Source organism: Electrophorus electricus, chromosome 1 (genome assembly GCF_013358815.1).
Source record: "Electrophorus electricus isolate fEleEle1 chromosome 1, fEleEle1.pri, whole genome shotgun sequence".
Lineage (NCBI taxonomy): Eukaryota > Metazoa > Chordata > Actinopteri > Gymnotiformes > Gymnotidae > Electrophorus > Electrophorus electricus.
The window spans coordinates 876,877-901,520 of NC_049535.1; the positions used below are offsets into that span (position 1 = coordinate 876,877).

Below are 24,644 nucleotides of genomic sequence, written 5' to 3' on the forward strand. Positions count from 1 at the left end.
CATGGACACCTCCAGTGCTGTAGAGCAGAAGACAAGTGTTTCCTGACACAGCCCTTCAATACATGTGTGATGGCAATAGCAGTGTGTTACTTATAGCAACCAGGAGCCAATGAGAGAGGAGGATGCAGTGCAGGCATGGCCATGGGGTTTCTCCCAGGAGTACCAGCAGCAGCGGCTGTTTTCAGAGCATGTGTGTGTGTGTGTGTGTGTGTGTGTGTGTGTGTGTGTGTGTGTGTGTGTGTGTGTGTGTGTGTGTACGTGTGTGTGATTCACCCATGCATAGCCAAACTGCTAATTAACACTGACACTGTGGATCACTTCATAACATGCAGGTACATATGTTTGACAGAAGATAGATCAATAGATACCAGCAGAGTCATCTTAACAGAATCATTTAACAGAGTCTTCTTAACAGAATCATCTTATAAGAGTCATCTTAACAGAACCATCTTAACAGTCATCTTAAAAGGGTCATCTTAACAGAATCATCTTAAAAGAGTCATCTTAACAGAGTCATCTTAGCAGTATCATCTTAACAGAGTCATCTTAAATGAGTTATCTTAGCAGAATCATCTTAAAAGAGTCATTTTAAAAGAGTCATCTTAGCAGATCATCTTAGAGTCACCTTAAAAGGGTCATCTTAACAGAATCATCTTAAAAGAGTCATTTTAACAGTCATCTTAGTATCATCTTAATAGAGTCATCTTAACTGAATCATCTTAAAAGAGTCATCTTAATCTATTCAACATAACAGAATCATCTTAAAAGAGTCATGTTTAAAGAGCCATCGTAACAGTCATCTTAAAAGCGTTCTCTTAGCAGTATCATCTTAGCAGAGTCATCTTAACAGAGTCATCTTTAGCAGAGGAAAAGTGGCCAGAGGCTCTTGTACTGGAAGAATGTACTTCATTCTATCCCCTTAATAAAATATGCAGGCATTAACATTAATATGCAGGCATTAACTGACTGAACTTCCAAGTCACTGATGCAATTAAATAATGAGACTGTAAAATGAGACTGAGTTAATTTATTCTTAAAAAGATATTTAGATGGACAATTAATTTATAAAGTTTATGATGCATCCATTTGTGTACTAAGTAAAGGCTAAAAAAACTGTCAAGAAAAAACAAATGCAATAAAAAAAAGTCCAGGAAGCATAAAAACCCAAATAACCAGCAGTCTGAATGTAGATCCAAATTCAGCACATTACAGCCATGTGCTCCAGAAGACAAACGCTGCAACATAGATTTCAGCCAAGCTAACAGCACCAGGAGCTGCCAGGCTGCCCCGTCTGATCCAGCGACATTCGTCCCCTCCTCGAGAACACCAAACCTCAGACGTCACAGCCCACACACAGCTGCGGCGCCCCTGACCTCAGCCTGTTTACCTGTAGGGGATCCAGTCGGACGAGTGTTTGGAGCTCATGTCTCCCTGCGTAGCGCAGCCTCAGTGTCGTGGTGGAGCACAGGACGACAGCGCCGATCCGGGGTGCCGCAAGCGTGCCATTGTTTGAAGATGTGTCTCTGCTCCTCCGCCAGCTAGCTCCGGTCGCTGCGTGCGTGTGTGTGTGGGCAGCCCTGGCCTGATCCTCACTTTTCCTCCACCGCTCCTTAAGCGGGCATCGTCGGGAGCCTCAGCGCTTCCCTCTGTGCTTGCGCTGCTCTCACACGGCTTTCTCTTCTCCCACTCGCCTGCTCCGACCGTCTCTTACCTTCTCACTAGCTTTCTATTACTGTCTCACTCGCTCTCTCTGACCATCTTCAGTGTGCAATTTCTTCTGTGCTCAGTATCTCTCTCTCACTCTCACTCTCACTCTCGAGCTAGTTTTTTCCCTCCCATCTCTGTGTGTTGTGCTCCTCGTGCGCTCATTTGTCTGCACTCCCTCTTTCTCTCTCTCTCTTTCTCTCTCTCTCTTTCTCTCTCCCTCTTTCTCTGTTGCCGTCTCTGTGAGACCACTGGAAGAACCCCAACCTCACAGAGAGCCTGGAGGAAGAGGAAATGGAAAACACAGAGTCTCGTTGTCTCCCTGCTTTGATGTCAGCACACACACGCACACGCACACGCACACTCACACACACACACACACACACACACACACACACACACACACACTCACACACTCACACACACACTCACACACACGCACACACACACGCATGCGCATGCACACGCACACACATTCACATACACACACACACACATACACACACACGCACACACACACACATACACACGCACACACACACGCACACACACACACACACACACACACAAACATGTACATACACATGCACGCATGCACACACACACACAAACATGCACGCACACTTACGCACACGCACACACACACACACACACACACACACACACACATCTCTCTAAAGATGTGTGTATCACTGGCTGGGCTTTCTGGGCTTATTCATGTGTTCATTTAACATGGTGCTCCTTAGCACGGACCAAACAGGGCCATCATAACTGTGTAGTCATTCAGATCCTTCAGTCTCTTTAATGACATGCTGGCTTCATCTTCTACAGAACAAAATATATTGTTGCTCTGGGTGACACTAGAAATCCTCTAATGACGTTCTGTTTTCATTTTGGACATCATTCACGTTTTCACTCTGTTGCCTGTTAAAAATACACAAATCAGATGGAATATTTCTGCCAATTAAATGGAAGACAAGTGCTATAGATTGCATGTGCTGGGAGTGGTGTGATCTCGTTAGACTGGGTGTGCTCAGAGTGGTGTGTTGTTGTTAGACTGGGTGTGCTGTGTGTTCTGCTGGACACGCACTCTCACCCCGGCTCCCACATGCGCTGCATGGTGAGGATCTGAGCAGTCTGTAGCTCTCTCTACATCAGCACATTCATCTGGCTTACGGCCACCCTTAGTCACGTGCATTTAATGCATTTAGGCACGCACACACACATACACACACACACACAGCAGTGCATGGTTAAGGTAGTGTGTGTGTGTGTGTGTGTGTGTCCTTTGAGGACCCTATGATGACTTATGCATGGAGTTTGGTGAATTATCATTTTTTAAATAAGAAACTAAACAAAAGCGCCTCACAGGGACAAATGAAAACTTCCTGATTTCTTCTTAAATGACCTTAAAAAAGTAAAATATGAAAAAGTGAAAAAGGTGACTATGAACAGGTGAATATAAATGTGTGAATAAAATGAATGAATATGAATATGTGAATATTCATGTATGAACAGATCAATATGAATGAATGAATATGTATGGATGAACATCAATCTGAATATCAAATATCAACAAAAATATATAAATAAGCAAATATAAATGATGTCATGAATATGAATAGGTGCATACATGTGTGTATATGAATCTCCAAATATGAATATGTGATTATAAATGGATGAATACTAATGAGAAATTATGAGTGAGTGAATATAAATGCATGGATTGTGTCTGAGTTTAAGTGTTATTATGCCGTGCTGGATTTGGCTTCTCAATGCTGCAGGATGCTGGAACTCCGAAATATCAAAACACAAAAATAAACCCAATTCTTCACAACCTCAATAAAAACTATGACTAGAACTTTTTGCCTATTTTGTGTAAGCAGAAAAATGATTTTATCTTGCAGTTCATGACTAAGGACATGATTCCTGCTGTTTTATTGGCTCGCTCTATTTTATGACTTAAAGTGAGAAGCGCAGTCACCCTTCAGCGGTTTTATAGATATTAGCTACAGCTTGGCAGCTCGAGACCTAGACCAGTTGGCAAAAATATGATATTTGTTTTCAACCCTTCCAGCCATGGTGCTAATTTACAGGCACATTGACTTTCCAAGTATGTCAGTGTGCTTTGCAACAAAAAGGTTCTGTGCAATCCTCTCCTAGGTGTGGGTGGAAGTGATCTTCTCCGTAGCAGTCAGAGAAAGCAGTGTGTGTTGTGTACATATCAGAGCAGGAGATCAGAAGCTTTCTGCTACACCCCAGAGACAGGAGGGCAGGTGTACAAGCCGCTCGACTGGGGAGCGTTTGATGGCGTTTTGAAGCCGCGCTGTACAGCTCCAAGCTGCGGGAGCTGCAGGCTGGGATGGTTTAGACTATCCCGTCTCCGGGGAGCGTCCATATTTGTTCTGTCCATGCTGCGACACTACCATAAACTAAGCTGCAAGGACAGCCTGTTAGAAGAAGCCCGTGCACTGTGCACCCTTAGGCATGGCAGTCTGTCTAAGGTAGATGATTAGAGGTAATGCTAACTCACCATGGAGCCTTTCTGAAATGAGGGGTTATGGGGGCTGGGGGGCGGTGAGGGGGGTGGGGAGTATTGCGCTAGCAACTGTTGCCAGGGCGTCTCTAACGCAGGCAGCAGCAGTGCTCGAGTCGGAAGAGAGTGAACCGCGTTAATAATGCAGCATCTTCAGGAGCAGCGCAGGCCCCGAGGTGCCAAAGGCAGATGATGAATGAACATAAAGTGTGTGTGTGTGTGTGTGTGTGTGTGTGTGTGTGTGTGTGTGTGTGTGTGTGTGTGTGTGTGAATATGCGTGTGTGCGTATACGTGTGTGTGTGCTGCTTTCAAAACAGTTGTTTAAAATTTCCATATTAAAAGCCAGATTAAAAGCCAGTTATTTTGAATGTATTTTAAATGCATTGAGTCACTGAGCAGACTTTGTAAAAAGAAAAAGAAAGAAACAGAATGAAATAAAGACAGACAGACAGACAGACAGACAGACAGACACATCTCTGATCACTTTCTGCCGCAGACGACTTGCTGAATTAGGTGGGCACATGCTAGATGGCGTTGGCCTATTTTAGCTGGGAATATTATCCTCGATCATTCTGACAGTGTGTTAGAGGAAACGGAGGAACAGGCTCCAAAAATGGCTCTCCTGAGATTTGAGATGTAGATTATTTTGAGAGATGTAGATTATTTTGAGATATGTAGATTATTTGGAGAGATGTAGATTATTTTGATTATTTTGAGAGATGTAGATTATTTTGAGAGATGTAGATTATTTCCTGAAATGTCAAGTTTTTTAATCGAGTGTGAGTAGAATTGCCAATGTGTAAGTGGGTACCAACACCTGTCAGCAGCCAGTGATTATGTGGTCATTAACAGAGAAGCAGACCTGGTTAGAAGTTCCAGTGCTGCTGTAGCTCCTTTTTTTTAATTGTTTTAAATATTTGAGGACAAATGTTTCCATACACATAGCGTTAAGAATCCTTGGATCAGGAGCAATGGGCCCTTGGTATGTGACGTATATGAGGGAATGTGTACGCGTGTAATGGTGGACGTGTCTTTAACGGCCAGGCGGTGGGGCTGACCATACTGGTGGGTACACTGTTGTCACTGAGTGTGGATGTGGGTGCAATATAACAGGCAGTAAAGTCTATTGAGACCAGATGAGACATCCTCTTTATTTCTCTCTGCTGTAGTGTTTGTGAACCATCCATCTATATCCATCTATATCCATCTACATCCATCTACATCCATCTACATCCATCTATATCCATCTACATCCATCTATATCCCTCACCAAGGCTAAATCAATCACCCAGGCCAAGTCACTCAAGCTAAGTAGCCCAGGCTAAATCAATTACCCAAGCTAAATCACCTAGGCTAAAGTCATTCAAAGTCAATTTTTCACAACTCCACACATTTCATGTCACCATACCTTTGCCAAGTCAGTAAGGGCATCTATTTTGTTCACATTAAACGTCATTTTAAAAATTGATAAGAGAGATGAAATTCAGCTCAGAAATTCAGCATATTTCTAATGGGTCCAAAATATTGTAGTGGGTGACATTAAACAGTCTGTAGGATCACAGACATTCAAGTAATGACTTTTTTGGAGCTTCTAATAGATGAATTTTCATAATTAGGATTTATTTGGAACCTTTGTCTGTGTTTAAGGGCCTTCCATTAGTGCCAGTGTGGGTTTGCCCTCGACACAGTGGGGAACTGGAGCTAAGATAAGTCACGCTCTTACCTTTCATATGCAATTTAATACAAGGAATGAAATTACAATGAAATGCTTGTGCTATGGTAGCATAGTCCAACATAAGGTGCTGACCACATAGAAATAAGCTTTAAGTGAATACTAAGAAAGTGTGATAATGTGTGCGGTGTACTGGATGATCTATAACACTCTGTGATGAAGAAAGAAGTCCATAACAGTATGAGGTAGTGGGAGACAGAAAGACAGCCATCAGTCAACAAGTAGTGTTGAGAAGTTTGATGGCCTGGGCAAAAGCTATTCTTGAGCTGGGTGGTGTGAACTGAGATGCATCTGTACTGTCCGCAGATCAGGGGTCGGGACATGAGGTGTCCGTGGTGACAGACAGTGCACTCGTCCTATACCCTGGGGTCTAGATATGTTGCAGCGAGGCAAGATTGGTGTCATTGATCGTAAATACAGTTCTGATGGTTCTCTGTAGGGTTCTCAGATCGTGGCTGGTCATTTTGCCAAACCGTACTGTGATGCATCCAATCAGTATACGTTCTAATGTTCACCATAGTGGGAGAGTTTATCCCAAAACCGGTTGATGCAGCCGATGTGCTGAGACCACGTTGGGGAGTCTGTTAGCTGAGCACCCAGAAATCTGCAGCTACTGACAGTTTCCACAGGAAAGGCGTTGATGCAGAGAGGAGATCCCGTCTGAGGTGTTGCTATGTACCTGAGAATCTGCTCCCAGTCCTTACTAACTAGGGCCTGCTGGTCAGGAGGTCCATCATCCAGTGTCAGATGGGAATGCACAGCCCAAGCTGTTTAGCTGTAGAACTAATTTAACACAGGACAACCGTGTGGAAGGCTGAGTCCCTAAACAACAATCCTGACGTGAGAATTTTACGTCTCCAGATGTGTCAGGACACTGCGCAGAGTAAGAGAGATGACATTATCTGCGGAACAGCTCCTCAGATAAGCAAACTTCTATAAATGAAGTGTACTGGAGATGTTGCTGTTGATGAATGACATGACTAACCTTTCCTGGCACTTCATCACCACAGACACACTGCACAGTGGGTTGGTGGACCCTCAAACCAGAAACGGGCATTTCCATTTCTAAAGGCACAATGGTGGCTATCTTGAAGCAGACTGGAAGAGTGGATGTGGATTGAGATATGTTGAATATGTTGCTGACAGCTGATATTTGCAAGTCTTTAAAACACGAGGTGAAATTCCGTCTGGGCCGAGAGCTTTACCTGCACTCATTTGGTTAAAGGATTTGTACATGTCAGTGCTTATAACCTGACTTTGAGGTACCAAAGTATTTACATCCCTTCTTCACCTCCATGTCCTGGAACAGTGTCACACGAGGAACAATCCTCTCTGCACAGAGAATGTCATAAAAGAGTCGGACCGGAGTGATCACCAGAACAGTCACCCAGCTTTATGGGGGAATGTTATTTTGGTGGAATGGGTGATAACAGTTGATTCTTTTGGGCCAGTTATTTTAGTGGCTGTGTTGATGAATGTACATGTAGCACATCTAGAGCGGTTGCAAGCTACAGTAGAACATTTATCTCACGCGTATGTCTTTGATGTTTTTGTGTCACCTGTAGCAGATTAGTGGAGGATCTGTAAAAAGGGGTGTGGTCTGTGCATCATCCTGGAAGATTCTGAAATGTTTAAGTATAATATCAGCCACTGTTTTATTTGTAGGATGATAAATCAGCACCAAAGGAATTCTGGTAGTCTTAACAGCAGATAATTTATATGTCAGTGCGTTCACTCTCTGAAAAGGTAAAACATCAGCAAAGACATCAACTATGACCTCCTGAGGACACCCACAGTTTTGAAGATACTCACACATCTCTATATGTATGAAAATCTTTCTGAGGAGGCACCTCCAACTGAGTCAACAAAGACCAATCTCAGTCCAAAAGAGCCTGTTCCTGTAGCAAAAATACTGTGACACATGGTGTGCACATTGTACAAAACAAACTGTTTAAATCCACATATAAAGGGAGTGAAATGTCCACAATACACATCTGCCCAATTCATTTCTGGTCCAGATTCTACAGCCCCTTCACTTCTTCCCAAAAGCCTTTTTAATGTGGGGTCCCTCACTGGGAGGCCAGTACACTCAAATTAGGGGTCCCATTTTGGGAAGAAGGGAGTATCATATCTAATCAGATAAAATGTCCCTCTGAATCAGAAGTGTTTGTCAAGTGGTTTTTGCGAATGATGGCATATAACATCTGATGCATTCCTCTTATCTCCATCACAGTGGCATCCAGAAGCCAGTTTGAAGACTGGAGTCAACTGGTGTCTCAAACAAAAGGATGATTTGATGGCATAGTTGTGTATTATTTTACACAACCATTTGTGTTTTAAAATTTCAAAGATCTGTTGACTTCATGATTCAAAGCATCATGTCAACAGTTGTATATTTCATTACATATCATCAATAGTTATATATCGTTTGACACAAACTCCAGAGCTGACACTGGTTTTTTAACCAAACATTTCTTTAACCATTTTTAACCATATACTGTACATACATCAAAATAATATCTCAATATCTATGTGAAATGAGTATAAGAATGAGCTGAATGGTGTGGTGGAGTGGAGGAGACCGTGGGAGGAGGGTGTTGCTCTGGGGAGCTGCTTTGATTTCAGCTGGTGAAAGCGAACGCTCTGAGAGACTCCAAGAGACTGGGAATGACGAGTTCTGTCGTACCTTTTGATTACATTATATATTCCACACCCAGCACACGTAGCTCTTCCCAGACCAGTCCTGAGTTTTTCATGTTCAGTTGGCTATTGGCACTGTACCAGTCATTCATGTTACCTTTGGGCAGGGCATTTAAACCCCTCCCACCTCAGGTACTAAACCCCACTGATCAAGGGACTAAACCCGCACTGCCCCAGGGACTAAATCCCCACTGATCCATGGACTAAACTCGCACTGCCCCAGGGACTAAATCCCCACTGATCCATGGACTAAACTCGCACTGCCCCAGGGACTAAATCCCCACTGATCCATGGACTAAACTCACACTGCCCCAGGGACTAAATCCCCACTGATGCAGGGACTAAACCCGCACTGCCCCAGGGACTAAATCCCCACTGATGCAGGGACTAAACCCTCACTGCCCCAGGGACTAAATCCCCACTGATCCATGGACTAAACTCCCACTGCCCCAGGGACTAAATCCCCACTGATCCATGGACTAAACTCGCACTGCCCCAGGGACTAAATCCCCACTGATCCATGGACTAAACTCGCACTGCCCCAGGGACTAAATCCCCACTGATGCAGGGACTAAACCCTCATTTCCCCAGGGACTAAATCCCCACTGATCCATGGACTAAACTCGCACTGCCCCAGGGACTAAATCCCCACTGATACAGGGACTAAACTCGCACTGCCCCAGGGACTAAATCCCCACTGATGCAGGGACTAAACCCTCACTGCCCTGGCACTACTTCTCTGGTTGGCACTACTTCTCAGTGCATGGGCACTGTACACTTCCATTGTAAACTGGATCAATAAAGTATAACTTGATTGACTTCCTATACCTCTCTGGACTACGGAGCCAAGGCATGGACAATGAACATGGGCCATGCTATCTGATCACAGTGACGCAGAGCACAGCTCACCACAGCGCATTCACCAAGCTCTTTAAGGCTGTGTGTGCTCCATCTCTGGCTAACAGAGTCAGACGTGGAACAGAAAGATGCGGATTTATACTGAATTACTTCCATCACTTGGTCCCCACTGGTGAGCAGCTAATTAGAATGTAATCAGGGTGAGATCTCAGAGGAGATACAGACATTTCAATGGCTGGCAAACACATATTAACTAGCAGGTAATTAGCAGCGCAGTGGTGGCTGGGTAACCCAGCGGAACCTCACGGAGGTATCACAGAAGGTGCTGCACTAGCAGGAGAAGAAAACATTTCAGGAGACAGCCACAGAGAGAAGAGAGAGCGAGAGAGAGAGAGAGAGAGAGAGAGAGAGAGAGAGAGAGATGGAGAGAGAGAGAGGGAGAGAGAGAGAGAGAGAGAGAGAGAGAGAGAGAGAGAGGGAGAAGGAGAGAGAGAGGAGGCCAAGAGGAAATGGATTTCCTAACTCAGACACTTCACTCTTCACTGCAAGCTCACGTTTAAATGTCTATTCACATATTGCTAAGAGTAGGGTCAAGGTCAACGTCAGGGTCAGGTCACGGATTCATGTATCTGAATTATATGACTTCTAATTTAAATCTGCTTTTGTGGCTCATAATAGAACATAAATAATTTTATAAGTGATTTAATCAATGTAAGCGTGCCACATGCATGAGGTAGGCGGGACCCATTCAGGACACGTTCAGGACGCATTTCTGGACTGTATATCCTAAATCCTGTGTAACTGCTAAGCACCTCCGGAGGCTTCTGCTGTGTGCAAAGCCTAAACACTCTTCTGACAGAAAGGCAAAATTGTAACAATACAAACGAATCCTAAAGGAAATAAAGCCTTGGAAGCACTTTTCCAAGCTGGAAAAATTCTGTTACTGGTGACAAGGATGCCAGTGCACCAGTAATTCGTCCAGACAGGTAATGCGATGGCAGGTATTAGCAGGTCGTTACAGCACCTAGCTAACGAGAAAAGGGTGTCGTCTAGGACGAGACATACGTAGAAGACAGCTGCAGGTAATACATTGCCTACAACAGCTTTGAAATACCTGAGCATGATGCCAGATAAAATAACATCAAATAAAGGTAAAATAGAGATACTGAAGAAAATCACGTTTAGCTGTAACGTTTAGCTTTGCCGAGCATTTCCTCAGACTTCATCTTACTAAAGTTTGTCATCCTAACATTTTGTAACGTCACGAACATGTGAACACAGTATTCTACATAAAATCCATTATCTACAAAACACACTGACATTGTTAGCAAACATTTACCGAACAGTATTTTGTATTAAGCATATTACCTACCTAGATACCAAGCAAGGTCAACTTAAAATAACACTAGCTACAGTATATACTGCTAATAATATTATTTCCCATAACATAACAAGGAAAAGGCCCCTAACCCTTAAATCTAAATACCTCGTTGCTTCGGAGTTATAACGACTTTGAAGACACTAGTAAGTGGGTATCAGCATGATGTGGACAGAGTCTGGGTGATTCTGGGTAATTGTGTTTCTTCCAGTTCAGACATCGGTCGGGTGTGTCACTACAGTGTCACTGTGTCTGCCTGTAGAGCCGCGACAGTGCCAAACCTCCTTACCGCCTCTTTAAATTCTTCCAGCACGGCTCGACGTAAAAGGCTGCTTCCTCGTACTACAGGGGTGGCACTACAAAACCGTTACCTGATGATTCACCGTCTTCATCATAACGATGGTGTGTTGTATGGCAGACGAACCACGGCCACGACACGCCTCCTTCACAGGTGATCTCCTCCTCGGTGACACCTCCCTCTCTGTCTCTCTCCTCAATCAAGGCCAAGGCTTAATCTCAAACCCCCTCATATCCCACATCGATTCATCTAGTGGAACGGTACCTTACATTCAAATGCCCAGAATAGAAATGTGTTCCAACCCTCTGGAGTGCATTATGTGGTCTGTGTGCCTCCTCTACCAGGTCTGCTCCCAAAAGCCATGAGCGATAATGAGTAAGGCACCGGAAAGTTCCAGAACCTGCTGGAACCTCCTCTTTCAGATAGACTTCCTTTGCCATCATGACTGTACCCATGAGAACACTGCCCAGGTAAATGCAATCATATCAGCCTATCAACTTCCTAACAAAAACAATTTTCAAGATTAATCAGTTCATTAGTTAATTGGTCAATTCATTAGTAGGTTAGTTTGATAACCTTTTCTTTCTTTTATTAGCCAAGAAACAACAGTGTACAACATGCATGTTTTTATTTCGCACTGAACTGTAAATATTAAACATCAGAAGGGGAGGGTTTACGGACTGACACAGTCTTGCTGCTGAAAAAACTGAAATGTTCCAAGGTTCTGTCCCACCAACAGTTTTCCAGCATCACTGTGGGATCTTCAGAGCAGCAGCGAATGCCACTGTCTCACTGCACCACTGTCTCACTGCACCACTGCCTCACTGCACCACTGCCTCACTGCACCACTGACTCACTGCACCACTGACTCACTCCATACCTGTCTCACTACACCACTTTCTCACTGCACAACTGTCTCACTGCACCACTGTCTCACTACACAACTGTCTCACTGCACCACTGTCTCACTGCACCACTGACTCACTGCACCACTGACTCACTCCATACCTGTCTCACTACACCACTTTCTCACTGCACAACTGTCTCACTGCACAACTGTCTCACTGCACCACTGCTCTGAAGGTCGTGGGGATCCCAGCAGTAGTGATGAGCCAGACTGGAGATGTGCTCAAGTCCTCCCAGCAACACAAACATGGGCCCTCACACACACACACACACACACACACACACACTAATTATACTTCAGTGCCTGTTCTCTGGAGCCCATAGTGCATTGATGTGTTGGGTATATAAAGGTGAACAAAGCAGGATGTCTGGGTGAGACCAGTTATCCATGATCATTCACTCTAGTTAGTGATGAGAAACACACTGATACTGTGACTGAAGGTGACCGTATGATCTTACTCACCCACTCATCCAACATACACACACTGACTTCCACGTAGAGGGTCCTCAGACTCCCTCTTCTTGCAGATTCTGTTTCCACACGTTGCGCCATGACATGTTTCACTGGAAAAATATTATTGAGCTGATTTGTCTTCAGCCGCAAACCATTTACGGTTTTTAATTGCTTTTGCAGACAACAGAGAGGTAATAATCGATCCAGGCCATCACACCAACTGCTTTCATGATTTTTCCAAAGTATTTACTGAAGTGGAATGACAGAGCAGCGTCTGTTACTCAGGATCATAAAGAGCATGCACAGTGTGAGCTGCCTAAAGAAGCATGGTCTCATTACAGCATGGTCTGATTACAGCACAGTCTGAATAAAACAGTCTGATTACAGCATGGTCTGATTACAGCATGGCCTGATTACAGCACAGTCTGATTAGAGCATGGTCTGATTACAGCATGGTATGAATAAAACAGTCTGATTACAGCATGGTCTGATTACAGCACAGTCTGATTACAGCATGGTCTGATTACAGCACAGTCTGATTACAACACGGTCTGATTACAGCATAGTCTGAATAAAGCACAGTCTGATTACAGCACAGTCTGATTACAACATGGTCTGAATAAAGCACAGTCTGATTACAGCATGGTCTGAATAAAGCACAGTGATTATGGCACGGTCTGAATAAAGCACAGTCTAATTACAGCATGGCCTGATTACACCACAGTCTGATTACAGCATGATCTGATTACAGCACAGTCTGAATAAAGCACAGTCTGAATAAAGCACAAACTGATTACAGCACACTCTGATTACAGCACAGTCTGAATAAAACAGTCTGATTACAGCATGGTCTGATTACAACATGGTCTGAATAAAGCACAGTCTGATTACAGCATGGTCTGATTACAGCACGGTCTGATTACAGCATGGTCTGATTACAGCACAGTCTGATTACAACACGGTCTGATTACAGCATATTCTGAATAAAGCACAGTCTGATTACAGCACAGTCTGATTACAACATGGTCTGAATAAAGCACAGTCTGATTACAGCATGGTCTGAATAAAGCACAGTGATTATGGCACGGTCTGAATAAAGCACAGTCTAATTACAGCATGGGCTGATTACACCACAGTCTGATTACAGCATGATCTGATTACAGCACAGTCTGAATAAAGCACAGTCTGAATAAAGCACAAACTGATTACAGCACACTCTGATTACAGCACAGTCTGAATAAAACAATCTGATTACAGCATGGTCTGATTACAACATGGTCTGAATAAAGCACAGTCTGATTACAGCATGGTCTGATTACAGCATGGTCTGAATAAAACAGTCTGATTACAGCATGGTCTGATTACAGCACGGTCTGAATAAAGCACAGTCTGATTACAGCATGGTCTGATTACAGCACAGTCTGATTACAACATGGTCTTAATAAAGCACAATCTGATTACAGCACAGTCTGAATAAAAGTCTGATTACAGCATGGTCTGATTACAGTACGGTCTGAATAAAGCACAGTCTGATTACAGCACAGTCTGATTACAACATGGTCTTAATAAAGCACAATCTGATTACAGCACAGTCTGATTACTGCACAATCTGAGTAAAGCACAGTCTGATTACTGCACAATCACATGCTGCACTAGCCAAAAATAAAAGAAAAGAAAAAAGGCTCCTTTCTTCACCACCCGGAATACTGCTCCACATTCCGGTCACTCACTGCCGTTCTCAAAACACGGATACGAAAACCACAGCTCCTTCCAGCCGTGGCCGACCCAGCCACATGTCCATTACATACGGAGGTTTGCAGATGTCAGCTTGGATGAGACGCTGCCATCCCTAACCCCCCCTTTCCTTCTCTTGCGCTTACGGGAGATTTACAGGATTTTGTGTCCAAGCCCAAATGAGATTCTGAAACTAAAATATGTGCTTTGGTCATCTCTCCTCTTCCCCACGCGTCTCAGATGTTTAAACTTCAAGAGAGAAAGGTGTTGGGGATAGGTGTCATGCCGCTTCCAGCTCCGCTATCTCTCTGCAGTCGGGCCACACTCGTCTCAGAGAAAACATGTATCTAACAAGCCCCATGCAGACCAGCCACTCCAGTGAAACATGTCCAGTGTCCTGGATGCAGTGCGGCTACAGCTGCGCTTACCAAGACCATCAACACTTCAACATCTGAGGCCAAACAGCACAGAGCCCATAAATCCTGAACTGTTCAGAGGAGGTTTTTAATAACCATGGGAAGTGTATCTAATGAGGTCTATACCTCAAGAGCACAAACTATGAGGTTTATTTCCCAGTCTTCTGTCCTTTAGGGATTTGGGTTACAGTAAACAAGTCCACCTCGGGTCTTGGAGAGTCTGAGTGCAGCAGAGTTCAGGGATTTCCATGATCCAGTTTAACAGATATGTTAATGAGAGAGAGGTCCCCCTCGTCAAATTTAACATCATGCACAGAGTGTCTCTCATTAACTTGTATGACGTGCTGCTCTAGCATTTACAGTACAGGGCTCTAACTCATGCCTGTGTGTTTAAGTTCATGAACTGTTTATGTTCAGGCCATAAACAGCCCTGGCCAATCTGTCAGTATAATCTGGTTTGGACTATACACATTAAAGGTCATAAACATGAAGTTGACTAAGATGGACTAGAGAGATGAGTCCTGACCATGTCGTATGTGGTCAGAGAAACACACATTCAGATCCACACACTTCTCTCTGTTCCATTCATATCTCTCGAGATACTATCAAAGCACAATAAATTCAATAATACCTACAATTGGTATCTATGAAAACATGTTATTCTACCATCCTTCTGCATTATTTCTCTCTCTCTCTCTCTCTCTCTCTCTCTCTCTCTCTCTCTCTCTCTCTTTTCCCCCTTGACTTGGCCAAGGAGAGGCAAGGTATTTCTAATTTTTGTTGCCATAGAAACACCTATGGGTGCATGGTTGTCAAGGTAATGTCACTGCCTCAAACTTAGGATGACGAAAAGGTGGATATAAAGCCTGTTGTTGCAGCCTTAATCACACAGTAATTTGATTTAGGTGATGGACATCAGCTGATTTCATTCTGCTAATGAGACATGAAACGATTTCGATTTTTTTGTTGTCAACAGAAGCATCACTGGTGTCATGCAAACGTTACTTATATATTCAAATATTATTATACAATACAAACAAAGTAGTTTCTCTGAAATAATGTTTCTATTATCTTATTTGATAATAAGATGATGCATGCATGAGACATATGGAATGATTAATCAACAATTATACTTCAAAATTTCTCACGTGATCCATATGACATTATTCACTCATTTCACTCGTCACCAGAAGAGAAGCACATGACAATGTTTATAGCGTCCTCTAGTGGACAGCGCATACAATTACACCAAAACACGGCTGGATATCTATTTACGTTTGTACCACATTACACAGCGCGAAATCTTTTGAAAATGACACTCAGGCATGAACAAACATAATCTGTCATCATGGATTTCACTTTTAATGCAGGACAATTTCTGAAGTGACTGATCTATCTCTACTTGTTTCAGTAACCTGAGAGAGCAGTATTGGGACTGTGTGTGTGTGTGTTTGTGTGTGTGTGTGTGTGTGTGTGTGTGTGTGTGTGTGTGTGTGTGTTTCCCACTCTCGCTGCCTAGTGTTAATGAGCTGACGTCTTTCCTGTGACTGGCCACCTCCTTTGACACAGGCACCGGGGGCTGCAGCTCATAACCATGGCAACAGGAGACTAATTACTGGGCAAAACAGCAATGCAACACAATGGAGTCTGTGTTAGAGACATCGTGAGCTTGGGCTACTGTAAGATTCTAACAAGGTAATAACGGACTTATTAACACACAGTTATCTATTTATTAGTGTTATTTTTACAATAAAGAATTATGCCGATGACTGTTTCAAAGATTTGACAAATATAACATTTAAGAAATAAAAATGCATTAGCAGAATGAAGGTGGCAGGAACCCAGGACTAGTCAGACTTGGAATACAGTGACATGGACACTGTCGCAAAACACGAGGACAGATGAGAGACATAATGTCAATACCCGAAATAGAGACCCGGAGAGCGCGGAAGAAGGGGCAGAAATTTCATTCCACACTTTCTTCCTGTAGACAACAGTAGACCCTTTTTTCTCTGCAACCCAGGACCCCTGGCTGTGAGATGTGTCCGAGTTGCTGGGGCAACCCTTTTCTCGCCCAGCTGAGGAAGAGAGCGCTATTTATCCCTGAGAACCCAGGTGGAACATGGACAGGTGTCCAGTTATTCCCAGTACATGCAGTGGTCTGTATCCAACATGAATCTTTCATAGCATGCAGGGCACTGATGGGCATGAACACCATTTTGGAAGGCTTGGCAATTCTGCAGGGTAAGTCTGCCCCCTGGTGGAAGGGAGGTTAATAGTTGTTATTTTCCACCCATAATTTCATGGTCTAAAATGGTCTTTTTTTTTCATAATTTCTTATCATGCCAGGCTCATTCTCACTGATGGGTTGAAAAACCTACCTCTCCCGTGTAGCTACTAACTGGACTTTCACAAAGAAGCAATCATTTTGGACTTCAAATACCCTGATAATTCTCAAAAAATATAGTCCATTTTAACCCCCCCCCCCCCCCCCCCCCAAAAAAAAGAGAAAGTTGCAAACCTTGCTTTCAGTTTGGTTTTATTGACTTACTTTGTTGTAACTTGGATGGCCTCTAAAGCAACTGCAAAAAACAAACATTGTGAGACTAGTGTACTAGTAAAGCAATTCGACATTATAGTTTACAAACTGGGGTTTCAAGTCCATGTTCCGCATATACACAGAGTTTAGCCAGGACATCTATGTCCCCCCTGACTGAATTCTCCAATGAAGAATATTCCAGAAGTGCCCCACTCAGCCACCCTAACTCCACTTCTCAGCCTATCAGTCTTCACTTCTTCTCTGGGTGAGGATCAGACACAACAGGAACTGGGATAAGGCCTTTTACTATCTTATAGGAAACTAGCCTCGCCATAGTTTCCGTGTGACAACTGTGTTCATAACCCCCGAAGCTTTACAAATTGCATTACTACATTGTATTCCAAAGCTGTGATTTCAATTGTGGGTAAAAGTGTTATCAAATTATTTAATATAAATACAGATAATAATGTTTTCAATACTGATATCGTCAGAAAAATAATTAATTAAAAATAAAGGGAAGAGGAGAAAAATACAGACTCCGCAACATATAGCAGCTAAGGCACATGTTACAGTCTGCCATCTAGTGGTACTACTTGCAATTGCACCTTAATCTGGAATCACTTTACACATATTTACATATTTCATATTTGATTATTAGTGACACTAATAATAGTGATTTCAAACCTGTTAAAGAATACTATTCAGTCCATGTAGCATGTACTGCAGAAAAAGCGAACCTTAAGAACACACTCCATATCAGAGCTTCAAAAGATTGCTTTATTTTAAGTGATGCACTTCTTTTATTAATATGTGTCATTATCAAGTACAAATGTTTTAATGCTGCACATTAAAAGTGAATGTGAATTACTCCTAGTTTTGCAAACGAGTTGTAATATGGTTTAAAATAACATTTTCACAAACAGTAGTGATGGGTACCAGGAATGTGTTTTTCTATAGTTTTGCCACATGATGGCGCATCAGCATTACAGGGAACATGAGCAGTTGTGTCTGAGTCACGGCACAAGCTCACTACAGGCTTCACGTATGTTACCATTCAAAGAATGATGCACGGAAACAGATGATGTCCATCAGCATGGCAATGAGCCCAAAAAAATCATTTCACATTTAAAATTTGTTCACTCTGAATTGCATTCAATTATGCGCTCAATCAACAATCATCACTTGCACTTTTCTGACCAGCAGATGACATCTCAACACATCAGATTCACACAGCTCACTCAGACAAAGGTCTCAATCGCAAGAGTGATGAGCAATCGTGAGATCTGACGAGCCTGCTCCAGGAACACGCAGTGATGTAAGAAGCTGCCTCAGCCCGCAGGACTCGAACCTGGAGCCCTGCAAATGACATGCACAGCATTGCTTAATTACAATCTAGCCTTTGTCAGTCTGGGGTTTTCTCTTATTATGGTCGGGGTCAGAATCCGGGCACAGAAAACTGGCTCCAGATGAGAATAAAAACGTATTGTTTAGTTTAGGATTGCTGGCATGAGGGGTGTATTGTGTTGGGGTGGCTGTAGTCTACAGGCTGGCTCTGGCCTTCCCACCACTGTGTTGTCTGATGTTGCCCACACACCTCAGTCAGCCTATCCTCCCTCACTCTCACGCCATCATCTGTGCCTGACGTCTGAGCTCTCAGCTCTCCAGGGTCGCGACTTGTTCATATTCATGCATGCAGCCACATCCTGCACATCACTTATGCTCCCACATGCTGTGTGCGGCATGCACGCTTCCTCCACAGGAACTTCGGCTCGGTCTAGTCGCTCCCGCCCTCGGCTCCCACAGCATGCTGATCCCTGCGTCCCTCCCCCTTAATTAACCACATCTGTTCCTTATTACCACTCACCCATTCCTACTTCAGACACTCCAACACTGAACAATGGAAATTCTCTCGCTTCCACAGACTAGTTTCTTAGCTAGTCTGAGAAAGGATTCCTGTGTGTTTTTCCTGTTGATTGATTGGTTTACATCCTGTTTCTAAGGTTTATTCTGCCCTGTTTGTTTGTGTTGGCACTGACAGTCTGTTTGCTATTTGCTTTAAAATTCATTTTGACTGTGTTTCTTTTCCATAAACAGACTCTTGTGTATTTATCTTACTTCAGTGCATCCTGTATTACACAGTCAACGCCATCTGGTTGGTAGGTTTGTTTCCCCAGTGTCCTGATATATTTGCGGTTCTGTCTGGTCTAGACTTTCTGAATGGGTACTGTCACTACAGGGTTTGGGATGTCTCTCCTCTTCTCTAGCAATTACCCACTGAAGTCACTAATTAAAATCGTTCACATGTTTCAGCGTAGACTCAAGGCTGTGCAAGGCTATGTTCAGACTTCCATCCCAAATCTGATATTTGACATTTTTTTAGAATAAAAAATGACATTCCAATCAGATTTGTTCAGATGTGTCTTAGTCTGGATGTTCTGGCCACTCAAATCAAGTTTCAAAGTGTCCTTTGCATCAGTCGCAATGCAATAAACAACAAATGTCAAAACCAGAGTGAAGGAAGTCATGAGTGGAGCACAGAAGATAGTACGTCTGCCTCCTACTGCAGCATGTCTGATGTGACATGAGAGTTCAGAACGCGAAGGAACGATTGTTAGGAGGGCGAGATGACGCGCATCCATCTCTCCACATCTGGAATCCACCTCACCATTGATGTGTCATAATGTCATAATTACTGACACTTATGGCATTACCACGGTAACCCATGCAGATAGGCTGGCAAATCCGATCGGATCATTTGCGAACACTTGCCTCAGAAGATCTGATCTGAGAAACAAATCTGATTTGGCTGCAGTCTGAATGCATCCCAAAAGCTCACATTGACTTTCACAGTGTTAAAACGTAAAACAAACACAACGCACATCAGGGTTTTAGTCGTTTTTGGGCTGAGTCACGCAAGGCTGTGACTCAGATGAACAGCACAGCTTGTCCTGGGCTGGATTCATTAAGTTAGGGGCAGTTTTCTTCCCAGGGGACTGTCATCATTACTTTTAACCAATGGGATCCAGACCCTGTGCTGCAGGCCGGTCTGAGGGCCTGCTCATAGTGCTCTGTATCCTCCCCGTGCTAACCAGAGAGCTGCCAGCCCCGCTCCTCTCATGTAATTACACTCTCTTTCTATATATAGAATAGTGTGAAGTGGATTGTATACTGTGCATGAATCCAAATTATTAACACACTACTGCAGCACAGCAGACAATCTTTTCATATTTCAGATTCAGGATCCCATGACTTGGGGGGGGGGGGGAGCCATGCTCCTGGAGGAGAGGAGTAATTACAGAGGCCGTCTTATTGCCCTCAGCCGTGTGTCCTCCTACCAACTGCACCATCTCCACTGTGATTCTTCTCCATAGCAACAAGCTCCACTGGCTTCTCATGGGCTGTGGCTTGGGAGAGGAAGCTTTCAGCTGCTCACAGTCCGCGCCTGATTTTTCAGGGTACGGCAAGCGATGCAAACCGGCGCATGCCCTGCTGCCGCACATACGAGGATCCTGCCAGAGTGACGTCGCGGTGCTGTCTCCGGAGAGCAGTGGGTATCAGGAGGTGTGTTTGCCAGGCAAACTGACCTTTGAAATCCTATCTAATTAGCATAAGCCTTCATGTACTTCCAAGGCCTAAACAACAGAACATCTTTTGCTGTAGACGGAACCTACCGACACTGTTCCTCACGCTATATCAGACCGAACAGAGCAAGCTGGAGACACCAAGGGTTACAGCCAGCAGTAGCATTCATTTGCAAATGCGATTAGCATCTCTTCACCAGGATGAGATTGGAGATATGAGGAGGCTTTGGGAGGATCACCCGCACTACAGAAGGGATGACTAGTTATCTACCATACGGTCTTCTGGCAATAACAAGTTAGACTCTCATCATCAGATCCAGGCCAGCAGGGCTGAGATGACATGGCTGAGGGAATTTCAGGTTTCAGCAGCTCTGCCAGCAATGCTGTATAAATGGCCTCCAAAAGATGGGCATAATCTCATGTGTGGATATAATCTCATGTGTGGATATAATCTCATGTGTGGACATAATCACATGTGTGGATATAATATCATGTGTGGATATAATCTCATGTGTGGACATAAAATCATGTGTGGACATAATCACATGTGTAGATATAATCTCATGTGTGGACATAATCACATGTGTAGATATAATCTCATGTGTGGATATAATCTCATGTGTGGGCATAATCACATGTGTAGATATAATCTCATGTGTGGACATAAAATCATGTGTGGATATAAAATCATGTGTGGACATAATCACATGTGTAGATATAATCTCATGTGTGGATATAATATCATGTGTGGACATAATCACATGTGTAGATATAATCTCATGTGTGGATATAATATCATGTGTGGACATAATCACATGTGTAGATATAATCTCATGTGTGGACATAAAATCATGTGTGGATATAAAATCATGTGTGGACATAATCACATGTGTAGATATAATCTCATGTGTGGATATAATCTCATGTGTGGACATAATCACATGTGTAGATATAATCTCATGTGTGGACATAAAATCATGTGTGGATATAAAATCATGTGTAGACATAATCACATGTGTAGATATAATCTCATGTGTAGATATAATATCATGTGTGGACATAATCACATGTGTAGATATAATCTCATGTGTGGACATAAAATCATGTGTGGATATAAAATCATGTGTGGACATAATCACATGTGTAGATATAATCTCATGTGTAGATATAATCTCATGTGTGGACATAATAACGTGTAGATATAATCTCATGTGGACATAAAATCATGTGTGGATATAAAATCATGTGTGGACATAATCACATGTGTAGATATAATCTCATGTGTGGATATAATCTCATGTGTGGACATAATAACATGTGCAGATATAATCTCATGTGTGGACATAAAATCATGTGTGGATATAAAATCATGTGTGGACATAATCACATGTGTGGATATAATCACATGTGTAGATATAATCTCATGTGTGGATATAATCTCATGTGAGGACATAATAACATGTGTAGATATAATCTCATGTGTGGACATAAAATCATGTATGGATATAAAATCATGTGTGGATATAAAATCATGTGTGGACATAATCACATGTGTGGATATAATCTCATGTGTGGATATAATCTCATGTGTAGATATAATCTCATGTGTGGACATAATCACATGTGTAGATATAATCACATGTGTGGATATAAAATCATGTGTGGACATAATCTCCTGAGTTGTTGTGTTTGCCCCAGTGCAATTTAGATGAGTCTGCCCTCCCACCAAAGAGGCATAGGTGTTTGGGGGATCAGAGTGTCTGACGTCACTTAACACCCGTCTTCATATACCTTCATTACAAAGCAGGAGGGTTTGACAGTCCTCTCATGTACTGTTTCATATTATGGTACCACAGTAAATGAATTTAATTAACTTTCAGATATAAAGGTCATCTACTACTACACTATACACTCAGTACACTATCCTCACTACCCTAGAGTTCAAACTGCTTAAGAGCTCAGCTCAAATACACAACAAAGACATGGATTTTGTAAGGAATGCTACATCTGAACTAGTCATTATTGTGCTGAAGATATACTTGGATCATGGCCTGGACACGTGTGACGTAGGAGAGTTTAGCATGAAAGCATCGCCATTTCCTTGCCAGTTTGCAGGCATGCGTTTATATAACAGCACTTCAGCTATTGGATCTGGTTTTCTCTCTTCCTTTTTGTTAACAGGCTGAAGGAAGAGATCAGATATAATGAGAACACTACTGTCCACCTACTGTATAATTACCATGAATTAGAAGACAGAGATGATTGAAACAGCAGCAGAAAAGAAGGGAGTCCCTCAGAATAAAACACCACCCACCTTTCTTATGTTTCACCACCTAGCCTATACAGAGCCCATAGGGAGATACTAGGAGCTCTCCCCATGCATTTTCATGGTTTAGTCCTTGGCCCCTTTGGCTTCCAGAATCCAGTGGCACATTTATCCAAAGCAATTTACAGTTATGACTGAGTACAACTAGAGTAATTGAGAGTTAAGGGTCTTGCTCAGGAGCCCAAAAGCAGCAACTTGGCAGTGGTGGGTCTTGAACCAGCAACCTTGCAATTACAAGTCAAGCATCTTAACCACTGAGACACCCTTGCCCATACCCTCAGTTTCCTGCACTGTGAATGATCCTGAGATACTGCAACACAGTAAGAAGTTGCATGTCTTATTCCCAACCAAAAGGTGGTGTGTCTCTATAATCTGGTGTGTCTCCATAAAACGGTGTGTCTCTATAACCTGGTGTGTCTCTATAATCTGGTGTCTCTATAACCTGGTGTGTCTCTATAATCTGGTGTGTCTCTATAACCTGGTGTGTCTCTATAATCTGGTGTGTCTCTATAATCTGGTGTCTCTATAACCTGGTGTGTCTCTATAATCTGGTGTGTCTCTATAACCTGGTGTGTCTCTATAATCTGGTGTGTCTCTATAACCTGGTGTGTCTCTATAATCTGGTGTCTCTATAACCTGGTGTGTCTCTATAATCTGGTGTGTCTCTATAACCTGGTGTGTCTCTATAATCTGGTGTCTCTATAACCTGGTGTGTCTCTATAATCTGGTGTGTCTCTATAATCTGGTGTGTCTCTATAACCTGGTGTGTCTCTATAAACAGGACAGTTCGGTTTGTCCCCTTCTCTCCCTCCCTGCTTTGGAATTAATCGAGCAAAACCCTGTAGATCCTTAACTAGCAGAACTGTGCAGTCATCTGTTTCACTGACAAGGCCTGATTTTAATCTGCAGTGCACATTCACCACACTGATACTTATGTCATCATGGATCTAAAAGTGTCATCACTTGCCAAGTCATTTTCTTCAGTCTGTCATTAACACTCATGTGTTTCATTAGGAGCCATCGAAGAACAAAGAGACAAATGGCTTAATCTGCAAAGTAGAAGATCTCTTTCTTACATACAGTACATTTTAAATACCTGCAGTAATGATCCAGAGTAAACTGGGAATGCAGGGTCCCAGTATACCATTTACCATTACACACACAAGAAGAGATGCCTTACACTTGTGCCTTACACTTCTTACACTCGTGACCAGTCGTACTGGTTGAAGGCGGGTGGAATGTGCCCACACCCTCAACCCATCTCAGTGGAACCTCCAATGCATCACAGTTCAGCCAAGCAGGAACCACCAGAGCTTCTTGATGATGCATTCTGAAGAAAAAGGGACAAATCTCCATTTTATCGTATTTCAATGGGAAAGTAGCCATTTATGCCTTAAAAGGAGTTAGCTGGATGAATGCAGGCTGGGCAGAACACTGTAACGCTGAGCAAAGCACACATAATGCACATCCAGGTAGAAATGA

The 24,644-nt window shown here is 43.0% G+C and overlaps 1 protein-coding gene and 1 long non-coding RNA gene across 7 annotated transcripts in view; both read right to left on the bottom strand.

The window, feature by feature from the left end:
• Positions 1-24,644, bottom strand: part of tub (TUB bipartite transcription factor) — a 56,375-nt gene that overhangs the window by 22,425 nt on the left and 9,306 nt on the right. For 2 of the 6 annotated variants that reach the window (XM_027007447.2, XM_027007444.2), the window contains exon 1: positions 1,388-1,969. The exons of the other annotated variants lie outside the window; for them this stretch is intronic. In XM_027007447.2, coding sequence (XP_026863248.1) covers positions 1,388-1,425 — 38 coding nt within the window. In that variant the 5' untranslated portion in view covers positions 1,426-1,969. Of the gene's footprint in view, positions 1-1,387; positions 1,970-24,644 lie in introns of those variants that run through there. 6 annotated transcript variants of the gene reach the window in all.
• LOC118241807 lies at positions 18,012-24,476 on the bottom strand. The gene is made up of 2 exons (XR_004776368.1): positions 24,356-24,476; positions 18,012-18,611 (listed from the first exon to the last, which is right to left on the bottom strand). It is a non-coding gene; the product is annotated as an uncharacterized LOC118241807 (long non-coding RNA).